Source organism: Aspergillus mulundensis (genome assembly GCF_003369625.1).
Source record: "Aspergillus mulundensis strain DSM 5745 chromosome Unknown scaffold_0, whole genome shotgun sequence".
NCBI lineage: Eukaryota > Fungi > Ascomycota > Eurotiomycetes > Eurotiales > Aspergillaceae > Aspergillus > Aspergillus mulundensis.
In genome coordinates this window covers 4,245,282-4,268,439 of record NW_020797888.1, presented here as the reverse complement: position 1 = coordinate 4,268,439, position 23,158 = coordinate 4,245,282, and the positions used below count along the sequence as shown (strand labels likewise).

The 23,158-nt window shown below is 52.0% G+C and overlaps 11 protein-coding genes across 11 annotated transcripts; 8 read left to right on the top strand and 3 right to left on the bottom strand.

The window, feature by feature from the left end:
- Positions 1–18: 18 nt before the first annotated feature.
- On the top strand, positions 19–663 carry DSM5745_01145 (uncharacterized protein; the record flags this gene model as incomplete). The annotated part of the gene is made up of 1 exon (XM_026743161.1): positions 19–663. The coding sequence occupies one exon, from the start codon at positions 19–21 to the stop codon at positions 661–663; it is 645 nt and encodes a 214-aa protein (XP_026609006.1).
- Positions 664–2,676: 2,013 nt separating this feature from the next.
- Positions 2,677–4,099, top strand: DSM5745_01144 (Zn(II)2Cys6 transcription factor; the record flags this gene model as incomplete). Its single annotated transcript, XM_026743160.1, has 4 exons — positions 2,677–2,864; positions 2,909–3,181; positions 3,228–3,889; positions 3,921–4,099. 4 exons carry the CDS (start codon positions 2,677–2,679, stop codon positions 4,097–4,099), a joined length of 1,302 nt encoding a protein of 433 aa, XP_026609005.1.
- A 504-nt stretch (positions 4,100–4,603) lies between these two features.
- On the bottom strand, positions 4,604–5,981 carry DSM5745_01143 (uncharacterized protein; the record flags this gene model as incomplete). The annotated part of the gene is made up of 2 exons (XM_026743159.1): positions 4,604–5,089; positions 5,133–5,981. The coding sequence occupies 2 exons, from the start codon at positions 5,979–5,981 to the stop codon at positions 4,604–4,606; spliced, it is 1,335 nt and encodes a 444-aa protein (XP_026609004.1).
- Positions 5,982–6,531: 550 nt separating this feature from the next.
- Positions 6,532–7,746, top strand: DSM5745_01142 (uncharacterized protein; the record flags this gene model as incomplete). Its single annotated transcript, XM_026743158.1, has 1 exon — positions 6,532–7,746. The coding sequence occupies one exon, from the start codon at positions 6,532–6,534 to the stop codon at positions 7,744–7,746; it is 1,215 nt and encodes a 404-aa protein (XP_026609003.1).
- A 229-nt stretch (positions 7,747–7,975) lies between these two features.
- Positions 7,976–9,293, top strand: DSM5745_01141 (uncharacterized protein; the record flags this gene model as incomplete). Its single annotated transcript, XM_026743157.1, has 3 exons — positions 7,976–8,038; positions 8,462–8,943; positions 9,050–9,293. 3 exons carry the CDS (start codon positions 7,976–7,978, stop codon positions 9,291–9,293), a joined length of 789 nt encoding a protein of 262 aa, XP_026609002.1.
- Positions 9,294–9,859: 566 nt separating this feature from the next.
- On the top strand, positions 9,860–10,531 carry DSM5745_01140 (uncharacterized protein; the record flags this gene model as incomplete). Its single annotated transcript, XM_026743156.1, has 1 exon — positions 9,860–10,531. One exon carries the CDS (start codon positions 9,860–9,862, stop codon positions 10,529–10,531), a length of 672 nt encoding a protein of 223 aa, XP_026609001.1.
- A 1,146-nt stretch (positions 10,532–11,677) lies between these two features.
- DSM5745_01139 (Amino acid transporter) lies at positions 11,678–13,382 on the bottom strand (the record flags this gene model as incomplete). The annotated part of the gene is made up of 2 exons (XM_026743155.1): positions 11,678–12,854; positions 12,910–13,382. 2 exons carry the CDS (start codon positions 13,380–13,382, stop codon positions 11,678–11,680), a joined length of 1,650 nt encoding a protein of 549 aa, XP_026609000.1.
- Positions 13,383–14,339: 957 nt separating this feature from the next.
- Positions 14,340–15,791, top strand: DSM5745_01138 (uncharacterized protein; the record flags this gene model as incomplete). Its single annotated transcript, XM_026743154.1, has 3 exons — positions 14,340–14,792; positions 14,876–15,079; positions 15,147–15,791. 3 exons carry the CDS (start codon positions 14,340–14,342, stop codon positions 15,789–15,791), a joined length of 1,302 nt encoding a protein of 433 aa, XP_026608999.1.
- Positions 15,792–16,151: 360 nt separating this feature from the next.
- DSM5745_01137 (phosphotransferase family protein) lies at positions 16,152–17,543 on the top strand (the record flags this gene model as incomplete). Its single annotated transcript, XM_026743153.1, has 1 exon — positions 16,152–17,543. One exon carries the CDS (start codon positions 16,152–16,154, stop codon positions 17,541–17,543), a length of 1,392 nt encoding a protein of 463 aa, XP_026608998.1.
- Positions 17,544–17,707: 164 nt separating this feature from the next.
- On the top strand, positions 17,708–19,860 carry DSM5745_01136 (aminoglycoside phosphotransferase family protein; the record flags this gene model as incomplete). The annotated part of the gene is made up of 3 exons (XM_026743152.1): positions 17,708–17,796; positions 18,146–18,768; positions 18,824–19,860. The coding sequence occupies 3 exons, from the start codon at positions 17,708–17,710 to the stop codon at positions 19,858–19,860; spliced, it is 1,749 nt and encodes a 582-aa protein (XP_026608997.1).
- Positions 19,861–20,323: 463 nt separating this feature from the next.
- On the bottom strand, positions 20,324–21,242 carry DSM5745_01135 (uncharacterized protein; the record flags this gene model as incomplete). Its single annotated transcript, XM_026743151.1, has 3 exons — positions 20,324–20,788; positions 20,846–21,124; positions 21,189–21,242. The coding sequence occupies 3 exons, from the start codon at positions 21,240–21,242 to the stop codon at positions 20,324–20,326; spliced, it is 798 nt and encodes a 265-aa protein (XP_026608996.1).
- Positions 21,243–23,158: the final 1,916 nt, after the last annotated feature.

The following is a 23,158-nucleotide window of genomic DNA, read 5'->3' as shown; positions in this document are numbered from 1 at the left end:
TACCAGGCCCGCCACAAGATGTCCGACACCGACAGTTCGTCATTCACAGAAATCTCCGGCACCGACATCGTCGAGCTGGAGATAGGAGAGCGCTACTTCACCACTACCCACGACACGCTCGTAAAGGAAAGCACATTCTTTGCAACCCTCCTCGCAGATCCAGACAACGAACGCGAGAACGGAAAGTACTTCGTCGACGCCGACGCCGACCTATTCAAGCTGATCCTGCGATTCCTGCGCCGGGGCACATACCCGCTCTGTTACGACCAGCTGCGCGGACACGATCACGCCACCTACCACGCCCTCTTGCAGGAGTCGAGATTCTACGGAATCGCCAAGTTGACTGAATGGTTGGAGCAGAAGAGATACTTCGATGCGGTGCGAGTCGTCCACACTGCGCTTTGTGACCGCTTCTCGGCACAATGCCGTGTAGATGAGCTCCCATCCGATATCGACGTACAGTATGTCGTGCGGCCGGTGGCGAAGAGCGCATGTGCTTGTCCTCGGGGAATACTGGAGCATCGTGGGCGCGGAGATTGTGGGCGGAAATGTTGGCGGAAGGCATTTGACGATGGGAATGCGCATGGCGCAACAGGGTTCGATGTGGTGGAGGTTCGGAAGCGGGTTTATCTTAATGCTGCATTCTGTGGTTCCAATGCGTAGGAGCCGCAAGTGGTGCTGCCATAACTTCCAGGGGGCATTCCACCGGTCACGTTGGTAGGGTGAATGCCCTCGCCCGCCCGCAAGCATTTTGAACAACGCCAAGGGGATAGAAATTCGGTCATTCATGCTGAGTAACGAGTCTGGAATATGATAAGTTTCATTCGATTCCTCGTATAAATTGTTGTATGTTGCGAAGTAGATCTAGCTCGTTTGCCGTACCTATCTCTTTATCTGTGCGTTACGGAGATTTGTACCGCGTATCCAAGAAAGCTATCAAGGCAATTATCAGGGCTCCTAGGCAGCGTAAACTAGCAGTCCGATGCATGGCTTAAGAGAAACCGTACTTACCAGTCGTCACTACATAACTTCCCACAGCAAACCCCGTTTGAACGCTGGTCTGCACATCAGCCTTGTATCTGTAAACGGCAACAATCGGCCAAAGGACAGAGATGAGGAAGCTGGTGACTATTGGGAGCAGAACGACGAATGACGCTGAGCCTGAATCAAAGGAGCTGACGAAGTTCAGCGCCATTGTTTGTTCTCCCACGGCAGCCACAACACCGTCGTTCTTCAACTTGCTTAGGATTTCGTCCCCTTGTGTTCGCGAAGGGTATCTGAAGTAATATGTATACTGTGTGCTGGTCCTGTATCGGCCAAGCATCAGGAGGTAGCGGTGCTCCCCCACGGCATTGTTGCCTTGCAGCTTCGATAAAGTCAATGCTTGCGCCACGACCAAACCTCGATAGATCACTGACCTTTACAACCTCGATATTCTGCAAAGATTTGAGGCTCAACAGTTCCATAAGTCCTCTCCGAGACTTGCGAAGATAAAAGAATGCCGATATCGCTTCCAGCAACTGCTGGTCGTCCCCGTCCCAACGGCACGGAACTTCGGTTCGATCACCATTATCCGTGAAGATATATAATGAGCATTCCTGACCTGTTGGAGGTAGAACTTGTTGGTCAGCGGCGAACTTCTGCCTCCAGGCCTCGGTATAATCGTCGTGGAAGGTTAGATGGTCTCCCCAGACAAAGTAAATCAACCAAAAGATCTTGGCGACGATATTCCTCGGACTCCTCAGCAGGTTAACGTAGTTTATCTAGACCCAATCCATGTTAACGAACATAGATCTTCCAAGAGTATTTCGAACGGCCACCTACAGCCAATCTGCCAGAAAAGCTAACGGCAGACCCAGGTATCTGTAAGAGGGCTTGTGCAACGGCCGGCGAGATTGGAAGAAGCCTACGCAGTAACGTCAAGTTCAGGTAGAATAATAGGATGTTGAGCTGGATGACGGGGCGTGCGACAAAGAGGCTAAGCTGAGTTCCGGCAAGAAAGCAAGTCAAAAGCTTCCAAGTGCGGGGAGTTGCGATTGGAAAGACAGGAACTGGGTGTCCGAGTCCCGTCCTGACGGCTTCGAGTTCATTCTGAGCAAAGGGCATTTTCTGGTCGATAAAGAGGTCATGCGTTTTGTAAGTGGAGAGGCATCAGCAACGCAGCAACAGAGGGGCATTGACCGCAAGGCTGACGGTTCATCCCAGCTCGATGACCAGCTTGCTCAGCCGCAGCCAAGTTTCCAATTAAAGCATGGACATGCGCAGCCCATGGCCATAAGCAGTTTCTAGGGTCTGACATAATCTCCTCTCTGGCTATTCGCGTAGAACACTCTGTACGGTATTGGAAACTGTCCGAGCAAGAGAACTCTTGTTACCAAAGTCGGCTGCGAGAACGGCCGGGGCCAAGTAACTTGCTGATAGCAGGGAAAGATTTACCGGTAAGCACAGAGCCTGTTGTTTACGCCGGGGCACAGGGTACCTAGGCTACCCAGGCACCTACCTATTCCCAATCAGGCTAGCCTGTTCACAGCGGGCCATATCTCTCGAGCTCGTCATCTTATCTTACCACCTCCTCAACTCATCCAAGTCAATCATTGATGGAACGCTCCAGGAAGACGCATTGAGCTTCGACGATTGACATGCTAGATTACTTCCTGCGACTCTCTACGTCTCAATATGCCACCTGACAGAGGGCGCGCGTCGAGAGCCTGCGCTTCATGCAGAAAGCAGAAGACCAGATGCTACGAGTCTGGCCAGCCTCGGGCGCCATGTCTGCGATGTGAAAGGCTCAGTCAAAGATGCTCATTTGCTCAGGATCTGGTTGAGGAACGATCTACATCGACGGAGACAAGCACTGACGCTCGGTACGTTGCTAGCCTCATACGGTTGATCTTCTGACAGTCCTTAGGCTGGAGCGACTCGAAAAGGTGGTGACTCGTCTCCTCGATCGACTTGGAGAGGACACTTCCCAGCTAGCGTGTTCTGCTCCAAGGTCTAACCCCCGCTACCAGCCAGCGACGGCAAGCCCCGTAAACACGATACACAAGGGTGACTCCGCGGGACCCGTGATAGTGATTCGTGATCTAGCAGCCGATACAGGGATTGGACTGCCGACTACTTCACAGACAGCGCCATTGAACGATCTTGTGCCGCCGGAGATAGCTCTGGACTTGATTACAATGTACTTTTTTCCCATCAAATTAGGGGATAGATGATGACCGTCATAGCTTCCTTGAACATTACGGCCGGTGGGTTCTGTTTGACCCAGATGAGGACCCTAATTTCCTCCTTCAACGAGTGAGCAAGTCACCCTTGCTCTTATGCGCCTGCTGCTTGATCGCCGTTCGCCATACCTCGCAGGATATTGCTGCGAGTCTCGCTCAGAAGCTCTACGAGAATGCGCGTTCACTCGTTCAGATCGCCCTTTTGGTATCGCCGCAAACTATCGAATTCTTTCAAGCCGTCCTTATTCTCTGCATGTGGTCCACCACAGTAGGACAGGTGCCCCTCAGCATTGACAGTTGGCTGTTGAGCGGATTCGCGCTCCAGCATTGCCAGTCAAGTTCACTCTTCTCCGATGTCATCAACACGTCAGCCACGCCAGAATTTGATAAGTCCACATCCGAGCGCTGGTTTCTGTGGAACCATATCTGCCTCGTGCATCTCCACTACTGTGTCGGGACCAGCCGAAGATCGATGCTCCAGGACTGGCATATAGCACGATGCCGGTCCATCATTACCTCTGACCGCGCCACAAATTACGAGCTGAGAATGGTCGCCGAGGTTCATCTGTACGACAGGGTCTATAAGCTTTTGGCGGAACCCATGGACCTTCCGCAATCACTAGCGAGCCTCCAGGCCTGGCAGAACGAATGGCAATTTGTGCTAGGTAAGGGTCGCTGGTACTTAACCAGTACAAGCTAATTGGTACAGAACAACCAAGGGCCCAGTTTCTGATGATGGGGTTACAATTCTCACGTCTACTGCTTTACGATCGATGTCTCAAGTCGAAGTCTGCCCGGGCGCAAGAATCAATCGTTGGAGACATGGTCGCAAATGCCACAGCCATCATACGACTAGCCATGGACACAGTGGATGAGCGAACTAGACACTTGACCGATCATGTCTACCATATGATTACGTTCTCTGCTATTGTCATATGTCGCCTGATCGGTTCTGAACAGCAAACCACAATCTCAAATGCAAAAGAATTGCACGAACTAATATCCAGCTTAGTGCAATGGCTCCATGACGTTGGACTTCCCTGCCATGCGGCGAATACATTTGGAACAATCATATCGCAAGTCCAGCAAAAGTCAAGGCCCCAGGTGGCTGAGATACCCGCAGTCGGCCAGGCAAATGACATTTTGAACGAAGAATTTACAAGGCACTATTTCCCCGAATTCCTCGGCGTGGAGGCGACGCCAAATGGTGGTTGGGATCTATCGAACTTTGCCTTCTTTCCCCAGGACTATCCGTTACCGGATGGAATGAGTTGATTTTGTTGTTGATCAGTTCTGAGAATTGAAAAACCATAATGACCAACAAATGTTTCAAGACATGACTCCACAACAGGGCTCCGGCTCACTCGTTCATGTTCAGATCAACGACCAGTATATCGTTTTTCTATCAAACGGAACACAGGAAATGCGATCGCCGAAAACGCAAATGTCAACTCGTGGCCAATGTTTGCTCCGGAATCCCCAATTAGCGAAGCAATGGGCCCGACATACCAAGCTACCTTCATGCCTAAAGCCGCTCCCACAAAGCCGAACCCAAAAGCAGCGATTGCAGCCCACCCGAACGGCAGGTATAATGGATTATCCCAGGCATCGAGGTCGTAACCCTTCCAACCGCCTCGGAAGAGAACATGCTCTTCGACAACCAAGGTGATGTGGATGACGGTCCAATAGCCAATAACGCTGAGCAGGGTTGAAAGCGTATCGTCAAAGTACTCAGCCGCGCAGCAACCAATTACAATAGCGGCTACGAAGCCAAATGTCACAAGGACGATGCGTGGTATACGCACTGCCCATGGTCCAAAGTTTTGTGCGTGAAGGGCGAACGAATAATTGTTGGGAATGTTGTTCTATTGATGTTAGCTCATCCACGAGGCCGCATGGTGTACTCACTGGAATTGCACTTAGGGCCGCAAGGACCATGAGGAACTTGCCAAATCCTCCTACGGGAGCCAAGGCCATCTTCAACAAGCCGCCAATGCCAAATTCGCCATACGCCTGCGCCCAGTCGGGGTTGTTGATCGTCCCAGAATACAGCGCTGCGCCTAAAGTCTGGACCAGGACGGTGGGCACAAAGATGCCAACATACGTCGCGCTGAAAATCTTCCAACGCGGAGTGTCAACAGGCATTCGGACATTGTAATCAGCCGCGCAGTTGATCCAGGACACGGCAAAGGAGAAAATACTGGCCATGAACGTCAGGACAGGAGCTGCCCTATTAGCTCCCTGAGTTTGGCTGATGTCGACTCCTGTGAGGTGGGAGGCGCCCGTTCCGGCAGCAACGCACCAAACAATGAAGGGTGGAATCCACGCGAAAACGTCAAGGCGATGAATCCAACTTATTCCGAGAGCGCAGATGATCCAGACCACAGTGCAGATGATTATCACTCCGGCCCAGGTCGGACACCGGCCGTCTGAAAGGGCATTAAGTACAACTGCGCCGGAGATCGAGTTTATTGCGTTCCAACCTGTTGTTGCGACCATGGAAAACACTACAACTAAGAGGTTGCCCCAATATCCGAAGGAGTAGCGACTATATGCGTTAGCGATCGGCTCTAACCAAAGCGTATAGGGGCCATACGAAAAAGTTGTCATCCGTAGGCCAGTCAGACCAAATGCCGCCGTCCAAGCGGGTAGCAGGTTACTGACAACATTTATCGTCAATATCACCGCAAAGCTGTCCCAGAAGGGAAGACCGAGGGCGCCGCCCAATGAGCCAACATTGAGTGTAGCAACTGCCATGTTTGCGCTCAACCTGTATCGTTCAGCATTGAAAATCGTCCCTATAAACGGCAACCTATCTTAACGGCAACCTACCAAAAGGTACAGGCATTCCAAAATTTGGTCGTATTGTGCTGGCGCTCTTCGTCAGTGACCCGCTCAATGCCTTTCACTTCAACCTTGAGCTTTGACTGGATCCACGAGGGCTGATCTGGTTCGAATGCGGAGACCCCATCCGGGGCTGCCTTGTCAACGGAGCTTCTTGGAACTTCGTCCATCTTCAAGAGTTGATTTTTGAGGATGATTATTCTCGATCAGCACCTGGGACGACATGATATATCTTTCCCCCTATCTGTTTAATTGCTTCTTCCACCGCGGAATCCCGACTCTATCATGTCGTTTCTTGTGATAACAATTGCGTGCTTATCTCCCCGCGGCATACCGCGGCATGCCGGCTTAGGGCAAAGCCATTCACGTCACAGTCACCAACGCCCAGAGATAAATGGAGGGAATCCTGCAATGAACACCAACCATCTCATTCCATTTCATTGAGCCAGATTGCGCGAGAAACATGGAACAGCACACCTTCCGCCGCCGTGGCCTAGGGCTTCGCGGTGCAGACCCAGACCGTGTCTCTCCCGGTTACGTCCTTTATGCGCCTCTGACCTCCAACACCGCACACCTCATCTCAACAACCGGCGAGGAGGTCCACCGCTGGACTCTGCCTACTCGTGCCGGCCGTCATGCTCGCATCCTACCCAATGGCAACCTCGCTTACAACGGCGTGCATGCGGACTCGCCAAATCTCTTCCCCATGTGGAAAAAGTACTGCGGCGGTGTTATGATGCAGGTTAACCCAGACGGCAAAGTCGTACGAAAGTACTCCGATCCACACGCGCACCACGACCAAAATCATCTCAATGACGGGACAATTCTCTATACGACTCTTGAGCCGCTGACAGCCGAGGAAGCTGCTCGGGTCCGCGGCGGCATTTCCGGGAGCGAGAGTCCAAATGGCGTGGTGTACGCCGACTGCATCAAACTCGTTGAACCGTGGTCGAAAAGCGACGAGTCATCATCCTCCGACTTCGACGGGTCAGCATCAACCGAGCCAGGGACGAAAAACGGCGGCGCAAAGCTCCTCTGGTCCTGGCGCGCAATCGACCACCTCGATCTCGATCAATTCCCGCAACACCAGTCTTACCCGCGCGAACACTGGCCATTAATCAACAGCGTCTCACTCGACAAAGACGGAAACATCATCGCCTCGTCCCGAAACACCTCCTCTGTCTTCGTGATTAGCCGCGAGACCAAAAAGGTGATCTGGCATCTCACCGCGCCTACCGTGAACCAGCAGCACTGCGCCCACGAAATTAACGACAAAGGCGACATGCTCATCTTCGACAACGGCGTGTTCCGACCCGGTCTCGCTGTTCCCTTCTCCCGCGCAATTATCGTTTCGAGAGCGACGGAACAGATAACCTGGGAATACAAAGACAACACAACAGGCGGGCTAGGCTTTTTCACGCCGTTTATGGGCTCGGCGCAGTTATTGGAGGGCGGGAATGTTCTCATCGCTGAGGCGGCGACGGGGCGGATTTTCGAGGTTACGACGGATGGAAAGATGGTGTGGGAGTTTGTGGTTCCGCAGCTGGATGACTATAGCAAGGTCATGGGCGCTCAGGATCTGGAGGAGATGGAGAAGATCGGGTTTTCGTATGAGAGTAATGCTGTTTTCAGGGCGTATAAGTACTTGCCCGAGGAAGTTGGGTGGTTACGGTTATAAGGCTTGTGGGACGTGTTGCTATATACGTCCTCTGGCCTGCACATAAGAAGGATCCGCCTGCCTGAGCAGGTATGGTATAAGCAATATAATCTATCAACCACGTCCATAGCATAAAGTGATTATTATAAATGGGCCATGGTCCAAAGGCTTATAGCAGCAACGTAACTAATAAACCAAGAACAAAATTTTGAATACCTCTTTGTGCTCTAAGTCAAAACTACTATAGACCATGGCCATGGCTGCTGCGGTGACTATCAAGACAGGTAGATTTTCATTATATGCATACCAGAGGGTATATTCCTGGTACTATGCTGCATTCAAAGGGAAACAGGATGTTTAGAATAAGCTACAGTTTAGCAGGATTAATATCCAAGGAAGATTAGATTTAACAAGACAACCAATTAGAAACTACTCTGGATATCAAGCCCTACCAAGTCAAACCGAACGAGTGAATGATGTACGGTAAATCAGCACTCGTCCAGGGTCCATACGGTGCTTGGATAATCCAGCTGGGAAGTGTCGAAACATACCCCGACCTACCTACTGCCTTCCGGGGCCGGGGACCCCTTCCCCTTTAGGTTAGTTCCGCCCATGGCCAGCCAGAGATCATGATCTCCGAATAGCTTCCTTACCTAGATCATCAGTCATCCATTCAGTCATGACATTTCATCTAGCCTTCACCTCCTCAGGCTATGAGTCTTTGACTCTTCATTAGCTCTCTAAAGCCCTATTATCGTCATTCCTCCCCCCTCCCCCCTCCGCGCGCTGCGTGCGGGGAGAGGGGCGTTCTTTTTCCCCCAACACAACTCAAAACAAACACCAAGTTTATCGCTATTCTCGCGATCCACCACCTGGATGCGCCGCGGAGCCCGGGAAAATCGGCGCGGATTCTGGGACGAATTGCAGGACGGCTACGAAGCGAAGATTCCAGGAAGTCAAGGGCATAGACGAGTCGACAGACGAGTACGAGTCGGAACCAGATTCGCCGCGGAGCCAATCGACCCAAAAGCCGTGGATCGCCGAAGAGAAGTATGCATATTACGAGGACGATGGCGAATCGGTCCTGGGGTCAGAAAGCGACGGTGACAACGGAAACAACGGCGACGACAGCGACGAGAGAATGGCACGATCCAACAAGCGATTCGAAAATCCGGCAGTAAGCAAGTCTCCGTTTTACATGGAGAGCGATGGAGGCAAGTACCCCTTGGTGATCGTGGCCATTGCCCCCTCGTGGCGATGAGCTTTTGGATGCATAAGGTATCATCGTCACCCTTTCTATACGCGAAGTACTAACCTTGCTTAGAGCTCCTCATTTCCGCAAGGAATTTGGCAAACTAATCGCCGAATTGAACAGGGCGATTTTCGCCTTACCAGGGGCTAATGGCAACTCGGGGGCAAAGAACCTGGACGCTTTTAAGAACCGCGACGAAGCGGAATTTGATTCGACAAGCACAGATGCGTACCCTACCACCGTACAGACTCTCTGTGGCATGCCCAAGATGTTGGACAGCGACGAATTTGCCGAATTCCTCCCCCGTCTCCCATAAGCCCGGAATGTAAATCATCATTGGTATACGAGAAGACGGCCGCATAGCGGTCTACATCGGGACCTCGAACGATCCGTTGGTTAGGCGTTGCTACCACGTTAATGTGATACGCCTGGTATTTCGTGGCGATGAGAATCCAGCGCGGAAACCAACACATGTACACAAAGAGCTCGCGAAGGCGGATTACAAAAAGATCATGTTCCGGCAGATTCTCGAGTTTCCCGAGAGAAGTCCCGAGCTGCGCGTGGTCCTTGAGACCTAGATGATTTTGGCGATGGATTCATTGTCCGCGGATACTTACTACGGCAACCTTCCCCCCGGAGCCCTAAGTACCCTCCCCAAGATTGCCGCCGATTTGCGTTTGGCCAAGCCAGGGCAAATTAAGTTGAACTATTCCCTCCCCATCTTCGAAAGTCAACCATTGGGCCGTCACCACGGAAGCCCCAGAGCTCTGTCCGGAATGCAATGAGCCGAAAAGCCTAATAGCTTCCGTTAAATACGGGGGTTGGCGTTGTCGGGCGTGCATCGATAAAGCATACATGGCAAGCCTGCGAATATCTCACCCAATGAAAGGGGGTGAATACGAATGGTGCCATATCAAGTTCATGGAAGTTGAACGTCGGCCACAGAAGATAAATGGCATCTTGTATTGCCGCATTTGTGTGGATTACTACTATCATCATGGGGAGTTCTGGGAGAGGAATAGGGACCAATCCGAGATTTGGCCGCGAAGATATGCGGGTATCCCAACTGCGACATCGTTATTTTCTGGAACGGCGAGGCCATTGTGCCAAGCGTCGCAATTGATGGCATCCTTCTATGCTCTAGGAGATGCTATGCATGGCACACTCAGCAGGAGCTTAGGGCAGGCCCAGCAGAGGTGGAGCACCCTCACATCCACGGCTACTGCGATTGCAACGGGTGTAAAGTCAGGGTCACTCACACCTCACCAGACGAAGAGCTTCTGCGGCGGATCGTCGGGTTGGGCTCATTCTGCATCCACTGCTACGAATTCAACAGCGACCCGGAAAATGCCACCAAGGAACACGACCATGTTGACGACGTATGTGGCTGCAATGGCTGCATTGCCACGGATTTGGCAGGGCGCTTACCTGACGGAAGTCGTGGCTGTTTCAATTGTGTCAAATACGCAAAACATCACCCAGGCGGGGAGCACGATCAGCAGTACCACAGGGCAAAGCCTTGCACTTGCCAGACGCCGGGACGCCCGAAGATAGCCAGCACGATCGAGGCCATATGTAAAGGATGCATCTGGCACAGAAATTATTGTGGCGATGACTGGGTGGAAGACATCAACTAGATTGATCAAGTTTTATAAGGGCTACACCAATGAATTTATCATACTCCGGAGTATTCTAATATCGTAACAGAAGAGTTTGATTCTACCTATAATCCTCAAGGCCGAACCATGGACCAACCCTCCATCAGGCCAGCAATCGTAATACCCAGCAAGGTAAGGAGCAAACGATATGAGGAGTACCATCAAGTCAAGCAATGCATGCGGGGACAAAAACAAGAGCCCACCGTCCATGCGTCACAATACTATAGGTATGACAGAGAACTCAATCAACTGCCTCATCTTCTCCGCACGGCATCAGAGCCCCCGCACCTGCACCGTACCTCCCTATCACCCGGAAGTGGTACAGCTTTCCGAGGGGACGAAGGTACCATAGCCTTTCCCGCGGGAACGCGAGTGCTTTGACTGGGCCATGGACGTAAGGATAGGTATGAGGGGGATCAGGAGAACCGACCACACGCAAGGGGTATCATGTCTCCACTTCCTACTTTGGGAATCTGACCAGGGTCGCTTAGGGAGGCGGGAGGGGTGCATCAAGGCGTATGATAGGGAGGAGGTGTGCTATCGGGCCATGGACGTACGGAGTATGTGTGAGGGGGATCAGGAGAACGTAGGCAGGGGGTATTATGTCTCCACTTCCTGCTTTGGGGATCTGGCCGGGGTTTCTTGGAGATGGGGAGGGGTGCATCATGGCGCATGATAAGGGAGGCTTGCTATCGGGACGTGGTACGTAGACAGGGGCGTTGGTCTTATCTTTTACGTCTGGTTGTTACTGGGTACACCTTTTGTATAGGTATCTAGGTACGGTTCCGAGCCGTGCCGAGCCGTCGGGTTCTCCTCCCGACTAGGGTACGGACTTCGCGGCCTCAGTCTGGGGTACGCTGGGGTATGCTGGGGGAAGCTTAGGTACGTAGTTGGTGGTAAGGGTGATAGGTAGTGGAAGTGGACACAGGATTCTTAGTCAAACTAGGAAACTTTTATGGTATTCATCATTGTACTCTGTACACTCATCGTAGACATCATCGAGCAAGTCTATCCAAACTTCTAATGCGGTATAACGAGAAATCTAGTTTCTCCTCAACTTCCGCCAGAACGAGGAGCCAACCATCTCCTGCCAAAAACCTACCGGCGGCTCGACAAGGCTCAACTCCTCTTCGTATCTGTCGATCTCCGGTGCCTCCCAAATGAGGTCAGCCTCGTGCGGTCTAACAAATGTAGTCCGTCTGATCAACTTCCAGCCCAAGAAGAGAATTGGGGCGAGTAGAACCATGGTGTAGTTGGTGAAAAACTTGTCAACGCTCCAGGGCGTGAAACTCTCGTATCCAAAACAGCACACCACAGTAAACATCCATGCCAATCCGATGTACCCACAGTAAGGCTGGAACCATCCGGTGTAAGGGAGTTTGGAGCGGTCGAATCCTTGTGCAACAGTCGCCCGGTAAAAGGCGATGTAGGTGACAGTGATAACCACATAGTTAATGATGCCTGCAGCTGTAATAATGTTTGTGAGCCACGTGAGGACAGTGGAAGAGCTGTCACCCATTTGTAAAAATGACAAGAATGGGAAGATCATCACAACGCAGAAACAGTAGATAGGAACGCCTTGTTTTGTGCACTTGCGGAGGATGCGTGGGGCTCGGCCTTCTAGGGCTAGGGAGTGAAGTATACGGGTTGCCGTGAATGTATACGTATTGCCTGCACTGAAGATCGAGGTAATCAGAAGGGCGTTGACCACGTGTGGCAGGCCTTCAATGGACATGTTTTTCATCGCGATTACGTAGGGCGAAGCTGAGGCTGTTCCGGCGCCTTCCCCGCTTCCGAGTTGGACGTCGCGTAGAACTGGGTCGGCGTAGGAGACAACAATACCGCAGCAGAGGGCAGATCCTATGAAGAACACGATAAAGCGAAAGTATACTGTGGCAAAAGCAGCTTTGATGTATTTGCGGGGGTGTTTTGCTTCTGCTGCGACCATAGAGATGTACTCGGGACCAACACAGGCGAATCCGGCGGACCAGACGCAGGCGAGGAAGCCCTCGAAGCGGCCAAGGTTACCGGTGGAGAGGTATTCGGCGAATGCTCCAGGCTCGTTCCAATTTCTAAAGCCGTATGCGTCATGTTGTGGGTTTCCTCCGACCATAGTGACGAATGTAAATGCAAATAGCATGAGGATGAGGATAACCTTTCCGCCTGAGAGCCAGAATTCGGATTCTCCATATGCTTTGACGGCGAGGACATTCAGAAGCCTAACAAGTCAGCACAAAATTGACCAAATCGAAAATTTCAACCATTTGAACGTACCCATAAAGAATAACACACGCCAAACACACTGCCCAGACCGGAATATCCGTCCTCCAATAGGTAAGAACAATATTGATGGCCGTGATTTCGAAGGGGATTAGAAGTGCTTCGTAGAGGAAGAAGTTCCAACCAGCCATGAAACCCCAAGCATCGTCTACCCATTTGCCCGCAAGGCGGATAAAGCCTCCCTCGACCGGCTGGTATACGGACATCTCGGTAAGGCAATTGTTGACCATGGCCAAGAAACAGCAGTAGAAGAAGTACGCGATGAGCAGGGAGCCGGGACCGCCTTTAGCAAGACCGGCACCGATGGAGACGAACACGGCGGTACCAATTGAACCTCCGATGGCGATCAATTGGATCTGACGGTTCCCAAGTCGACGATGAAGGCCGGAACCTGTCGTGAGGACGGGGGAAGCTTGAACTTCGGCATCGTTTGTGTTGCTTTTCTCGAGGTCTGATTTTGGACTCATCTTGACGGAGTTCGGAGGGTGAGAGAGAAAACAAGAAAAAGAAAAGCGACGGAGGGAAAGAGCATCGAGGGACTGGGCGATTTTAAAAGGCAGCGCGTTATAGGTTACATCTCTGGGCTTGAGATTCGTCCCGCTCTGAGGATGCGATGGGATAGGACAGTGAAAGGGCTGACCATAGAATTGACTGTCCGTCCTATCCCAGGGTGGCTGTAAGTGGTGAGATTGCAGAGGATGGGCCCTGGGGCTACCGCAATGGGGTTAAGCGGGGGGCGGCGCGGGTTTAGTGACTGGGGCTTTCCCCAGGAACAAATAGGAGGACTCTATCTTCTTGTGGCTTAGAGCGCCTCGTGGGTGTCAGCATTGGCATGGCGAATGCAGTAAAGCGTCTTATGCTCGAATTTTCCTCCGCTAAAGGCGTACGCTGCATTATTGTCCAGGATCAGCACTCATCTTATTCGCAGAGAGCGTACCAAGGCACACTGAATAGGCAAAAGTTACAAGCAGCCCGTTACCTTTACTCCGTACAGTCCCATAACACTGGATAGATATGCCCTTTTCGTTGTCCTTATCAATTGGACCATGTCCCTAACCCCAAGCGTACGCAAAATGCGAGTCTTATCACTGTTATCTTGGTTTCTGTTGCAAAAGTCGAGCGTCTTATCGTTCCTTCCAATCTTCCCTATCTGCCTGCAGCATCTCGCCACTCCTTCCTGCAGCTCAGAAATCGCGCACTGATCGCGTTCCCAGGCAATCCACTTTCTCGTGGCATTCATCATCCAACAATTCCTCTATCAATAACAATATCGGCATCGCCGTCCTCCGAATCTTAGGGCTGCACGTGAGATGAGATTCGACGGATGACGTCGGTGGCCCACGGCCGACTCGCCGTCACGAGATCAGGATCCGACGTTACCTTCCAAGTTGCATTTTGACTCGCGCAGAACACAACCGAGGATCATGAGCGATGAATTGGACGCGAAACGACGCCTTTCCACTCTCGACAGACCAATTTCTCCGCCCCCAACCCGCCCCCTCACGCGTAACGGGCCGACTGGTAATGACTCGCTGGCTGCCCTCGAAGCGGGGAAGGAGGAGACCCAAAATGCCGTCGAAAGAATCTCCGCACGTCTCCGCAGATACGTTGTGGACCGAAACAACATCCCCAAACAAGTGAGCCTGATTACAATTGATGCCTGGAAAGCTCTCTACAATCGAAATTGTCATCCAACTGGCCGTCACTTCGTCATCCACCAACACGATCATCCAATTGCCGGCCCGCACTATGATCTCCGCCTGCAGTTCTCCGAATCCAGCTCGCTCAGCTGGAGCGTCATGTATGGACTACCTGGGGATCCAAACAGTCGGCGGTTGAATCGGAATGCAACCGAGACAAGGGTCCATGCTCTGTGGGTACGTGCAGCCACTCTCCGTCTCTTTCATTCCTTCCCGATCTACCTCCGGGAAAGGGACTAACCGTCACGGTATCCGTATAGAATCACCTCATCGAAACCGCGAGCGCAAGGACCGGTAGCATGATAATATGGGACACTGGAGAATATGAAGTCCTCCCAGACAAGCCGAAAGGGTCCAACATTGGTCCGGAGACGGACGAGAGTGAACCCGAGACACATTCCGCATCTGGAGTAGGAGGTTCGGGGCTACCAGAGAGTGAAAAGCTTCGAAACGCATTCCAAAACGTATCCACTCGCCAACTTCCTCGTTAAATTCCAAAGGGGTGATAAAAGCTAATTGTTTGGGCGATAGAGTAAAATCCACCTCCGCCTTCACGGAACCCGTCTTCCCCATGATTACACCATCTTCCTCCGCCGGGACAAGACCGACTTCCGCTCCGCACCGACCGTGGCCTCACTCCTACAAAAGCCTAGGAAGCGTAGACGCAGACGGACCGCGAAAGCTCAACCGGATAGTACGTCGGACTCCGAATCGGACACAGACATCACCCTCCTGTCAGACACCAAAAGCCCAGGAACAGGCAAGCGCCAGAGGGACGTCAACATTGGCAACGAGCCGGAGCCCGAACATTCAGACGCTGAAGGAGGGGATAAAGACGTCGACTTCCAGATCAGACTGAACAACGCGTATCCCGGCGCGGTCAACGACATTGGCTCCATTCATCAACGGCGATGGTTCATCATGCTCGACCGCGCTGGGTGTGGGTTCGTTCCTGAGAAGCTCGCCGGCGCGAATGGGGAATACACAGGGGAGAAGAGATGGATTCGCGGGGTTGATAAACGGTTTGGCACAAGGACAGGATTTGAGCCATTCCATGTACATGGGCCTGAGGTCGAGAGAAGTGTTGTGACAGGGCGCCGTGGGCCTGATGTGCTCCGCGATGAAGGTGCAGAGGGATTTGTATCAAGAAGAGGTTGGAAGCCTGTAATTTTCTAGATTGACGGTCTAGACGCTTCATATCCTCAAGAAGGCTCATTTGCTAATAGATGGCTGGCCTAAAGCAGAAACCAAGACAAAAACTAGAAGTTCGGTACATGTCTACCTGAAGTTATGTTTCGATTTTGTACCAGCCATGAATTCTCCATCCTCGTGATAGGAGCCTGTTACAAACCTACCAGGGAGTGTCTCTTTACTGTCCACTGCCCCAAATACAAGGACATGATATCTAGCAACCCCGCTTTCTAGAATTTGTTTGCCAGGTGGGCTCACCTGTTTGGCCCAGCCACCTGGGAATCCGAGAATCACTTGGTCTCTTTTCTTCCCGGCGCGTAGGTCCTCCATCAACCAAACCCTACCATGGAGCAGCCCCACGAGAACGATCACCCGCCTTTATCGCCGTCCGTCGAGGAAAACGAGCAGGCAGAGTTGTTTACAGCGGTGCTTTCCACGCTTGACCGAGAGCAGCTGCCCATTCTTGCAGCCGCCGTACTACGACGCCTTCAACCAGGACACGGCCCTATTGCCAATCCCGCGATTGGCGAGCCTGTTTATGGCTCCTATCATGTTCTCTTCCCGTTGACCTTCGACAGCGGTGTTCGCTGGATAGCCAAGTTCCCAATCAATGGCACAGAGAGCAAGTGGAATGAGTTGTCTGCCTCTGCTTTAACATCAGAGGCCAGCACAATGCGCCTCTTGAAGCGCGAGACAACAATTCCTGTACCCGAGGTTTTGGACTTCTCATCAACCACCAAGAACTCCCTCCGCTGTCCTTATATCATCATGAGTTTTGTTACTGGAACGCCTTTGTACAATATTTGGTTTGGACACCGCATGCACGGTGTTGACCCGGAGACCACGCGGTCGCGGCGAATTCGTGCCCTTGAAGACATTGCATCGGCCATGGCCCAGTTGGAGAAGTTTTCTTTCCAGACTGGTGGTAGTCTTGTGTTTGGGAGCGATGGCAGCCCGTCCGGTATTGGGCCTATGCGACGAGTTGACCAGAAGGCGATGATCGACAGATGGTTCGTTCACCAGAACCCAGATGACGATCTTATCCATCTTCAATGCGGCGCATTTAGCAGCCCCAAAAAATACTACACCCACATGCTCGATGTACATCCTGAAGAGTACCCCATCCCTAAGGGCATTGCCATCCTCTTACGGCATTTCATCAGCTGGGTCCCAGAGCCCGGCGACACCGACCCCTTTGTCCTCGCACATCCAGATTATAACATTCAAAATTTCATGGTATCTGAAGACGGCGGGCTCCAAGGTATCATTGACTGGGACGGTGTCGCTGCTGTGCCTTGCAGCCTTGGTAATGAGAGTTACCCAGGCTGGCTTACGCGGGATTGGGATTCCGCTATGTACAGTTACACAGAATCCATGGAAGATGGAGTGGAACCCGATGGTGTATGGGAGGACTCACCCAAGGATCTGGTCTATTATCGCAGCATCTACGATGGACTCATGGCAAAGCACCGGCCGCAGGAAAGAAAAGGTTCCGGCATCAACTTCTGCCGCATGTCCCTCATCACGGAAAACCTGGCTATTGCGGTTGATGATCCTCGATGTCGGAATGGGATTCTGCGCAGGATGTTGGACGAAATCTGGGCCGTTGCCGGGGAGGGTGAACAGCCGGAATTTACGGAGCTAGCTGAGAGCTTCGTGGAGGGCAATGTGGATGAGAAGTTATTGGAGACACTCCGCAGGGGGTTTAATATCCTCCTTTCGAAGCAAGGGTTATAGAATACGCGGGACAACCTGCAAAAATATATATCTTTTTGCTCAGCTTTCCCTTCGAAAGATCATGCTCATCAGGCCGTGTGTGGAAGTCTTTTGTTAACTGGTATATATCAAGATGCCGAACGCCAAAGGCAAACATACGACTCAACATAATGCATAACTCCAATATGACGTGCGTCAGAAAACGAAATGGGCCTTACTGGCGAGCAGCAGAATCAAAGGCCATGGCCCGGAGAATTCTCGGTCCGGGCTTTAGGTAATCAGGGACGAGTAGGTATCATGTGACCCAGCGGAATTCCATCACCAAAACGCAGTACAAATGTCATATCGTTTTGTCCAATCTCAGGAGCTGACTCGAAGTGATGAATGAGCTGTAATGCTTGCAAGAAGAAGAGTTTGGTCGCCATGCTTAGGCAACAGCAGCCGCTTGCCGTTCTCCCCACGCTTGCGCTCCTTCTTCGAGCCCACCGCGTCCTACCGACCCGCAGGGCGCCTGCGTCTAATACACACCCCAAGCGAGTCGATTCTCTTTAATTATACCTCTGGCCGTTTTTTGTACGTGTACCAGCTGGGCTCATTCTATATTCTCTTGCTAAGCACACTAGGTTCAATGAGACGAAGCGTCAAGAGCAGCGTCATGTCAAATTCGACGTTGACGCCCTTCTACAAGCCATTGCGGCCTCTGTTAAACGGCCGGTGGAAGATATAACTTCGCTCGTCAAACTCCACGAAGGCGACCATAACCGCATCCTACAGGCCACTTTCAATGACAAACTGCAGGTCCTCGCCAAGATCCCATACCACACTGTCGCAAAGCATTATGAGATTGCCAGTGAGGCTGCAACACTGACTCTCCTCCGTCATTACAAGTTCACACAGGTCCCGGAGGTGCTGGGATACTCCGCGGATGCCAACAACCCTGTCAAAACCGAGTACCTTCTCATGTCTAAGGTTCCAGGGAGGCGTCTCAGTGAAGTTTGGCCTGATTTGGACGACGAAGCAAAAGAGAAAGTCGCCATCCAGATTGTTAGGCTTGAAGCGGATATCATGGGACTTAAGTTTCCGGCAAGTGGAAGTCTGTACTTCAAAAATGATTTGCCCGAGGGCACCGAAACATATAATCGGAAGCGGGCAACGGATACACGGGACCCTATTGTTGTTGGGCCGTCGGCGCAGCGGGACTGGTGGACTGGCTTTCGCGCCCAGTTGCATGTACATCGTGGCCCATGTGAGGAACATTCCATTCTCTCATGCTCCTGCACCTGAACTAACTTTATATCGAGGGCTCAAGTTTCGCAAGGCTGCGACGGCCCCCGCAATACGCGAGATGGTGGTCTGTAAAAAGCACGCCATTCCTCTCAAAACGCGCCAGCGATGGCTCCGTGAACTATATCAGTTCCAACAATTCGAACCCAAACATTACGTCGAACTTCTTAAGCAGTACATGAGGCTTAGCAGTGTTATTTCCGTTGCTTCTACCCACTTTCTTGCCCGCAGAACGCTCCGGCATCCGAATCTCAGCCCAGAAAATATCCTTGTCGACCCTCAGACGCCTGGTGAAATCACCGGACTAATCGACTGGCAAGGTGCCGAAATTCTCCCACTCGGCCTGTGCGCCGGGCTTCCACCGCACTCTCAGCAATGCAAGGATCCTAATCCCCACCAACTGAACAATCCAGAATCGACGCTACCAGAGACTTGGGATTTTCTGAATAATTCTCTGCAGGAAAGTAAGCGCCATGGCGGAGAGCAATATATATCGCCCCAACAGTACATGACACTCTCACGAGACATGAACCGTTCTCATTTCCGTGCACTCAAGAATTCCGGCGCAATGATCAGGCCCCGACTCTACCGCCACGCCAGCAAGCCATGGGACGGGGGCCTGCTAGATCTCCAGTACGCTCTCGTTCATGCATCTAGCAACTGGCGCTCGCTCCAGTCGTCTAGATTATTCGGCCTCCTTGACAGAGGCAACCGGCCCGTGGCCGCGCGACTGAATCGTGAGATCATGCACTCTTTCCTTAAATACCCATGCCCGCTGCAATACTCTGAGGAGGAATTCGAGCGTATTCAGGCCTTCCGCGAGGCAGAGGCAAAGAGGAACCTGCTGGCCGACAGAAAGAAAAGGGCGATGGGCGTCGGGCGTGGTGGTTGGGTCCGTGATTTTCAGCACCTCAGACAAGCTAGGACCCTTGCTTGGAGGATTAATCGTGGCTTGAAGCTGGACGGGTCGGAAGATGAGGACTTCAAGAGGCGTAATCCTGCCGATAAGGGTAGTGAGGAGCCGGAGTCGCCATCTGAGGATCCTCAGCAATGACTCCGCCTCGAGTTTGGTAATGTTGCACGTGGTAGAAGCGATGCCCTGCATGGGTGTACATTTGGATCACGGATTAGAGCACAGGCTATTGTTCTCTTCCCGAACAGATCAAGATGTCCAGAATAATGACATCACTGATTCTCCTCAGGCTGGGCCGTCAGATGCATTCGAACGGACAACAACCCGCAGCAAATATTATATAGATATTTTCAGGATACGATAGGCATGAGCTGATATTATTCGATAAGTCCAGCAGGATATACACATTCTTTCCCAATGTTCTGTCGAACAGTATTTATGACTCTCTAGAAATCAACATTCATAAGGCACACTTATCCAAGTAAGACAGGGCTATACCGGACTATCCGTGGCTTTATCATCTGAGCCAACTTGCGCTGCCTTTTCTGAGTGTGTTTGGGAGACTGCTGCGTTTCTCCTTTACGTAGGCTTTCTTCTCCTCCAGCTAGGGTTTCGCCCAGTCTTTGAATTGCGGCCTGGACGGGCTGTCCGCGTCGGAGGGATTGTCGGCAGTGGTCATGCCAGTGGCTGGGGCGGAGGTCGAGTTGAACGATCCCTCGAGGATCTCGGTTGAGATCTCTGGCGTGCTGGGTAGAGGTCCTTCGGTGAAGATTGTCGACGCGTGCGATGAGATTGAGGTATCCGATGGCTCTTGGGATGCTTTAGGTCGGTGTGGTAGTGTCGTACCAGAGACTTGAGCTGCAGCTGATGTTAAGTCCGCAGCATCCTTCGTAGATCGTCGTTTGTCAACACACACTCTCACCCACCTCGTCCACCTATCCTTCTCCAACGAAAACCCAGCCTGAGGGAGCTGCACGCCCTCGAAGCCACCCTCCGCAAGGTTGGACCACGCCCTGACGCTATCCCTGATATCCTCCGCGACGGCCCAATCCACTTCTCGTGTCTCGTGCTTTTCGCAGCGCATACGGCGTCCTCACACTTATGGACACGGCTTTGCAACGCAAACTTCTTCCGAACGAGCTTCTCGACGCAGCGTCCCATGGGCGCATTTGATGCAGTCGAATGGTTCCCAGCCGGCCTCGTAGCAGGGGAAATGCACCTTGGCCGACCGTGTATCCTTGTGTCCTATCTTGTAGAGACCTTGCACTGAGACGTGGCCGAGGATGTATATGAACTTGTATTCGGGGACGCCGCCCCTTTTGCGCTCCTCTATAACTCCGAAAATTTCGTGGTCAATGTCTCTGGGGCTGAGGGCTGCCTTGTTTCCTTGGTTTGTAAACTTGGTCTGCTTCTTTCAGGTCGGTATCGCCATTGTTCGGCGTGAAGGGCAAGTCTGATCCGCGACTTACATTCTCACCGTCAATGTCGGAGTCGAAACCAGGGTTGAAAGCTCCAGCGTCCATTGTTGAACAACTGCATCCACATTCTGGGCTGTATTATGCCTCATCTTTGCTTCCCTGCAGAGGCAAAGCCTTGCGAGATGAAGCAGACCATCCTCATTGGCGTCGCTGTCACAATTTCCGCGGCGGGCAACAATCTCTCTGATCGTAATCACGTCATCTTCCGGAATAGCACTCTCATAGCTCTCTCCATTGTGTAAGTAGGCAATGCACCTTTTGCCGTTCGGTGACTGAAGGTCATTCAATGCATGAAATGGGACGAAAGGTGAGCCAGACACGATTAATCCTCTATTGGAAAGGAGAAAGGTCGTTGGAGTCCTCATGCTGGTTCCCGCAGAGAAGAGAGCGTGCAAAGATTAATTCTCTGAAGAGTGCCTCCAGCCTCCCTTACCTACGCGGCTGGACTCTGGCAGCTACACCCTGCAGGATTGGTACCCCTGACTAGGTGCTTCGCATGTACAGCTCAAGTGGGTTAGGCTGGGTCCGGGGGTAGGTGCTAGTCCAAGAGGGCCTGAAACCGGCTAACCTTCCTATCATGACTGGCATGCATGGATATCCCTGACTCAATGAGAGAATATCCGGGTGCCAGTTGAAGGATCTGTCAGTATTACATCTCGCAGTCACACTAGATGAATACTGAAGATTCTAGCGCAACCCGGATATGGGGTATATCCCGTAGATAGAAAGCTCGCGTGGCAGCTTCCGGTCTTAATTAAGTGCATCATCAGATCGAAGTGTGCAGAAACCTAGGCTCACAGGGATACCACTGTTTGGACAGGTAAACTAGAACTCAGTGAGAGATCAAGCAAGAACAACAGCGAGAATACTGTTAACAAGCCACTACTCACTCTGGAAGAATCTTCAAACCTCGCATGGTGCCAGACAAATAGTCTGGATGCGGCTTCTTGCTGCCTTCCGGCAATGAACCAGCAAGGCGGCTCGACTTAGAGCTAATCGGCGGACGTACAGCACCAGTAATGGAGCCCTTACGCCCTGGGATAACCGACGTCGGTGACGACGGCATATCATCGGTACGGTGGAGCGCTGCTCTGTGTCTTTTACTTGAAGATTCCGACCAACTTCGTATAGATGTCGTATCATAGAAGACATCCTTCGGTGTGGCATCAAATTGTTCATGGTCGACGAGCGTGATTTGGGAATCACGATTTTGTACATTTGCCGCAGCAGAGAAAAAAGAAATATTTGAATCTGTTGGTGACATCTCCGAAATAGAACTGAACTCTGTCTTTCCGCGTTTTGCCAGCTGGGGTCGGTGTAGGAGGGTCAAGAAGGCTGTCGGGGTTTCCGGATGCAGAGGATCCAGGGGAGAGCTCGGGTACTGACTGGGCTTAGGGGATAGTCGAGACCATGATCGGCTTCAGGAACCCCCGGAGACTTAATCGGTTGCGAATCCATAGGGCTGGCGATGTAGGGTGAATTGGAGAAAAGAAATGCCACCGGCATTTTTGGATTTACCGCAAGCAAGATAGGAACAGGGTGAGCAGACTTGCAGGTTTATAAGTTATTGTTTTCAGGGTCCGAGCCGTCAGGATTCTTGAAGAGAAGCGAGGAGGACTGGGAGTCTGACAAGGTGCCTAAGCCTCCTTCCGACACTGGCGCCAGAAAACTTCAGAGTCCACTAAATGAAGGACTAGCACCCCGGACCCGGTGATGCCTAGCGCGCTGGTTAGCCCTAGCACGCCAACATGATTGAGCCAGGGACGAGGAAGACAGACTAGTTTCTGGCCGGGCCGTCCCAGCAACCTGGATGCGACGAGCCAGATTAATGCAGGGGGCTGGCTGGAGGTGATGTTGCCCGCGAAGATATATGCTGGGAAGATGCCACGAGGCTATGCTAGGCTGAACCACAACTCTTGATGAATATCAGAGATGAGCGTGATTGGCCGACTGCTATGTTC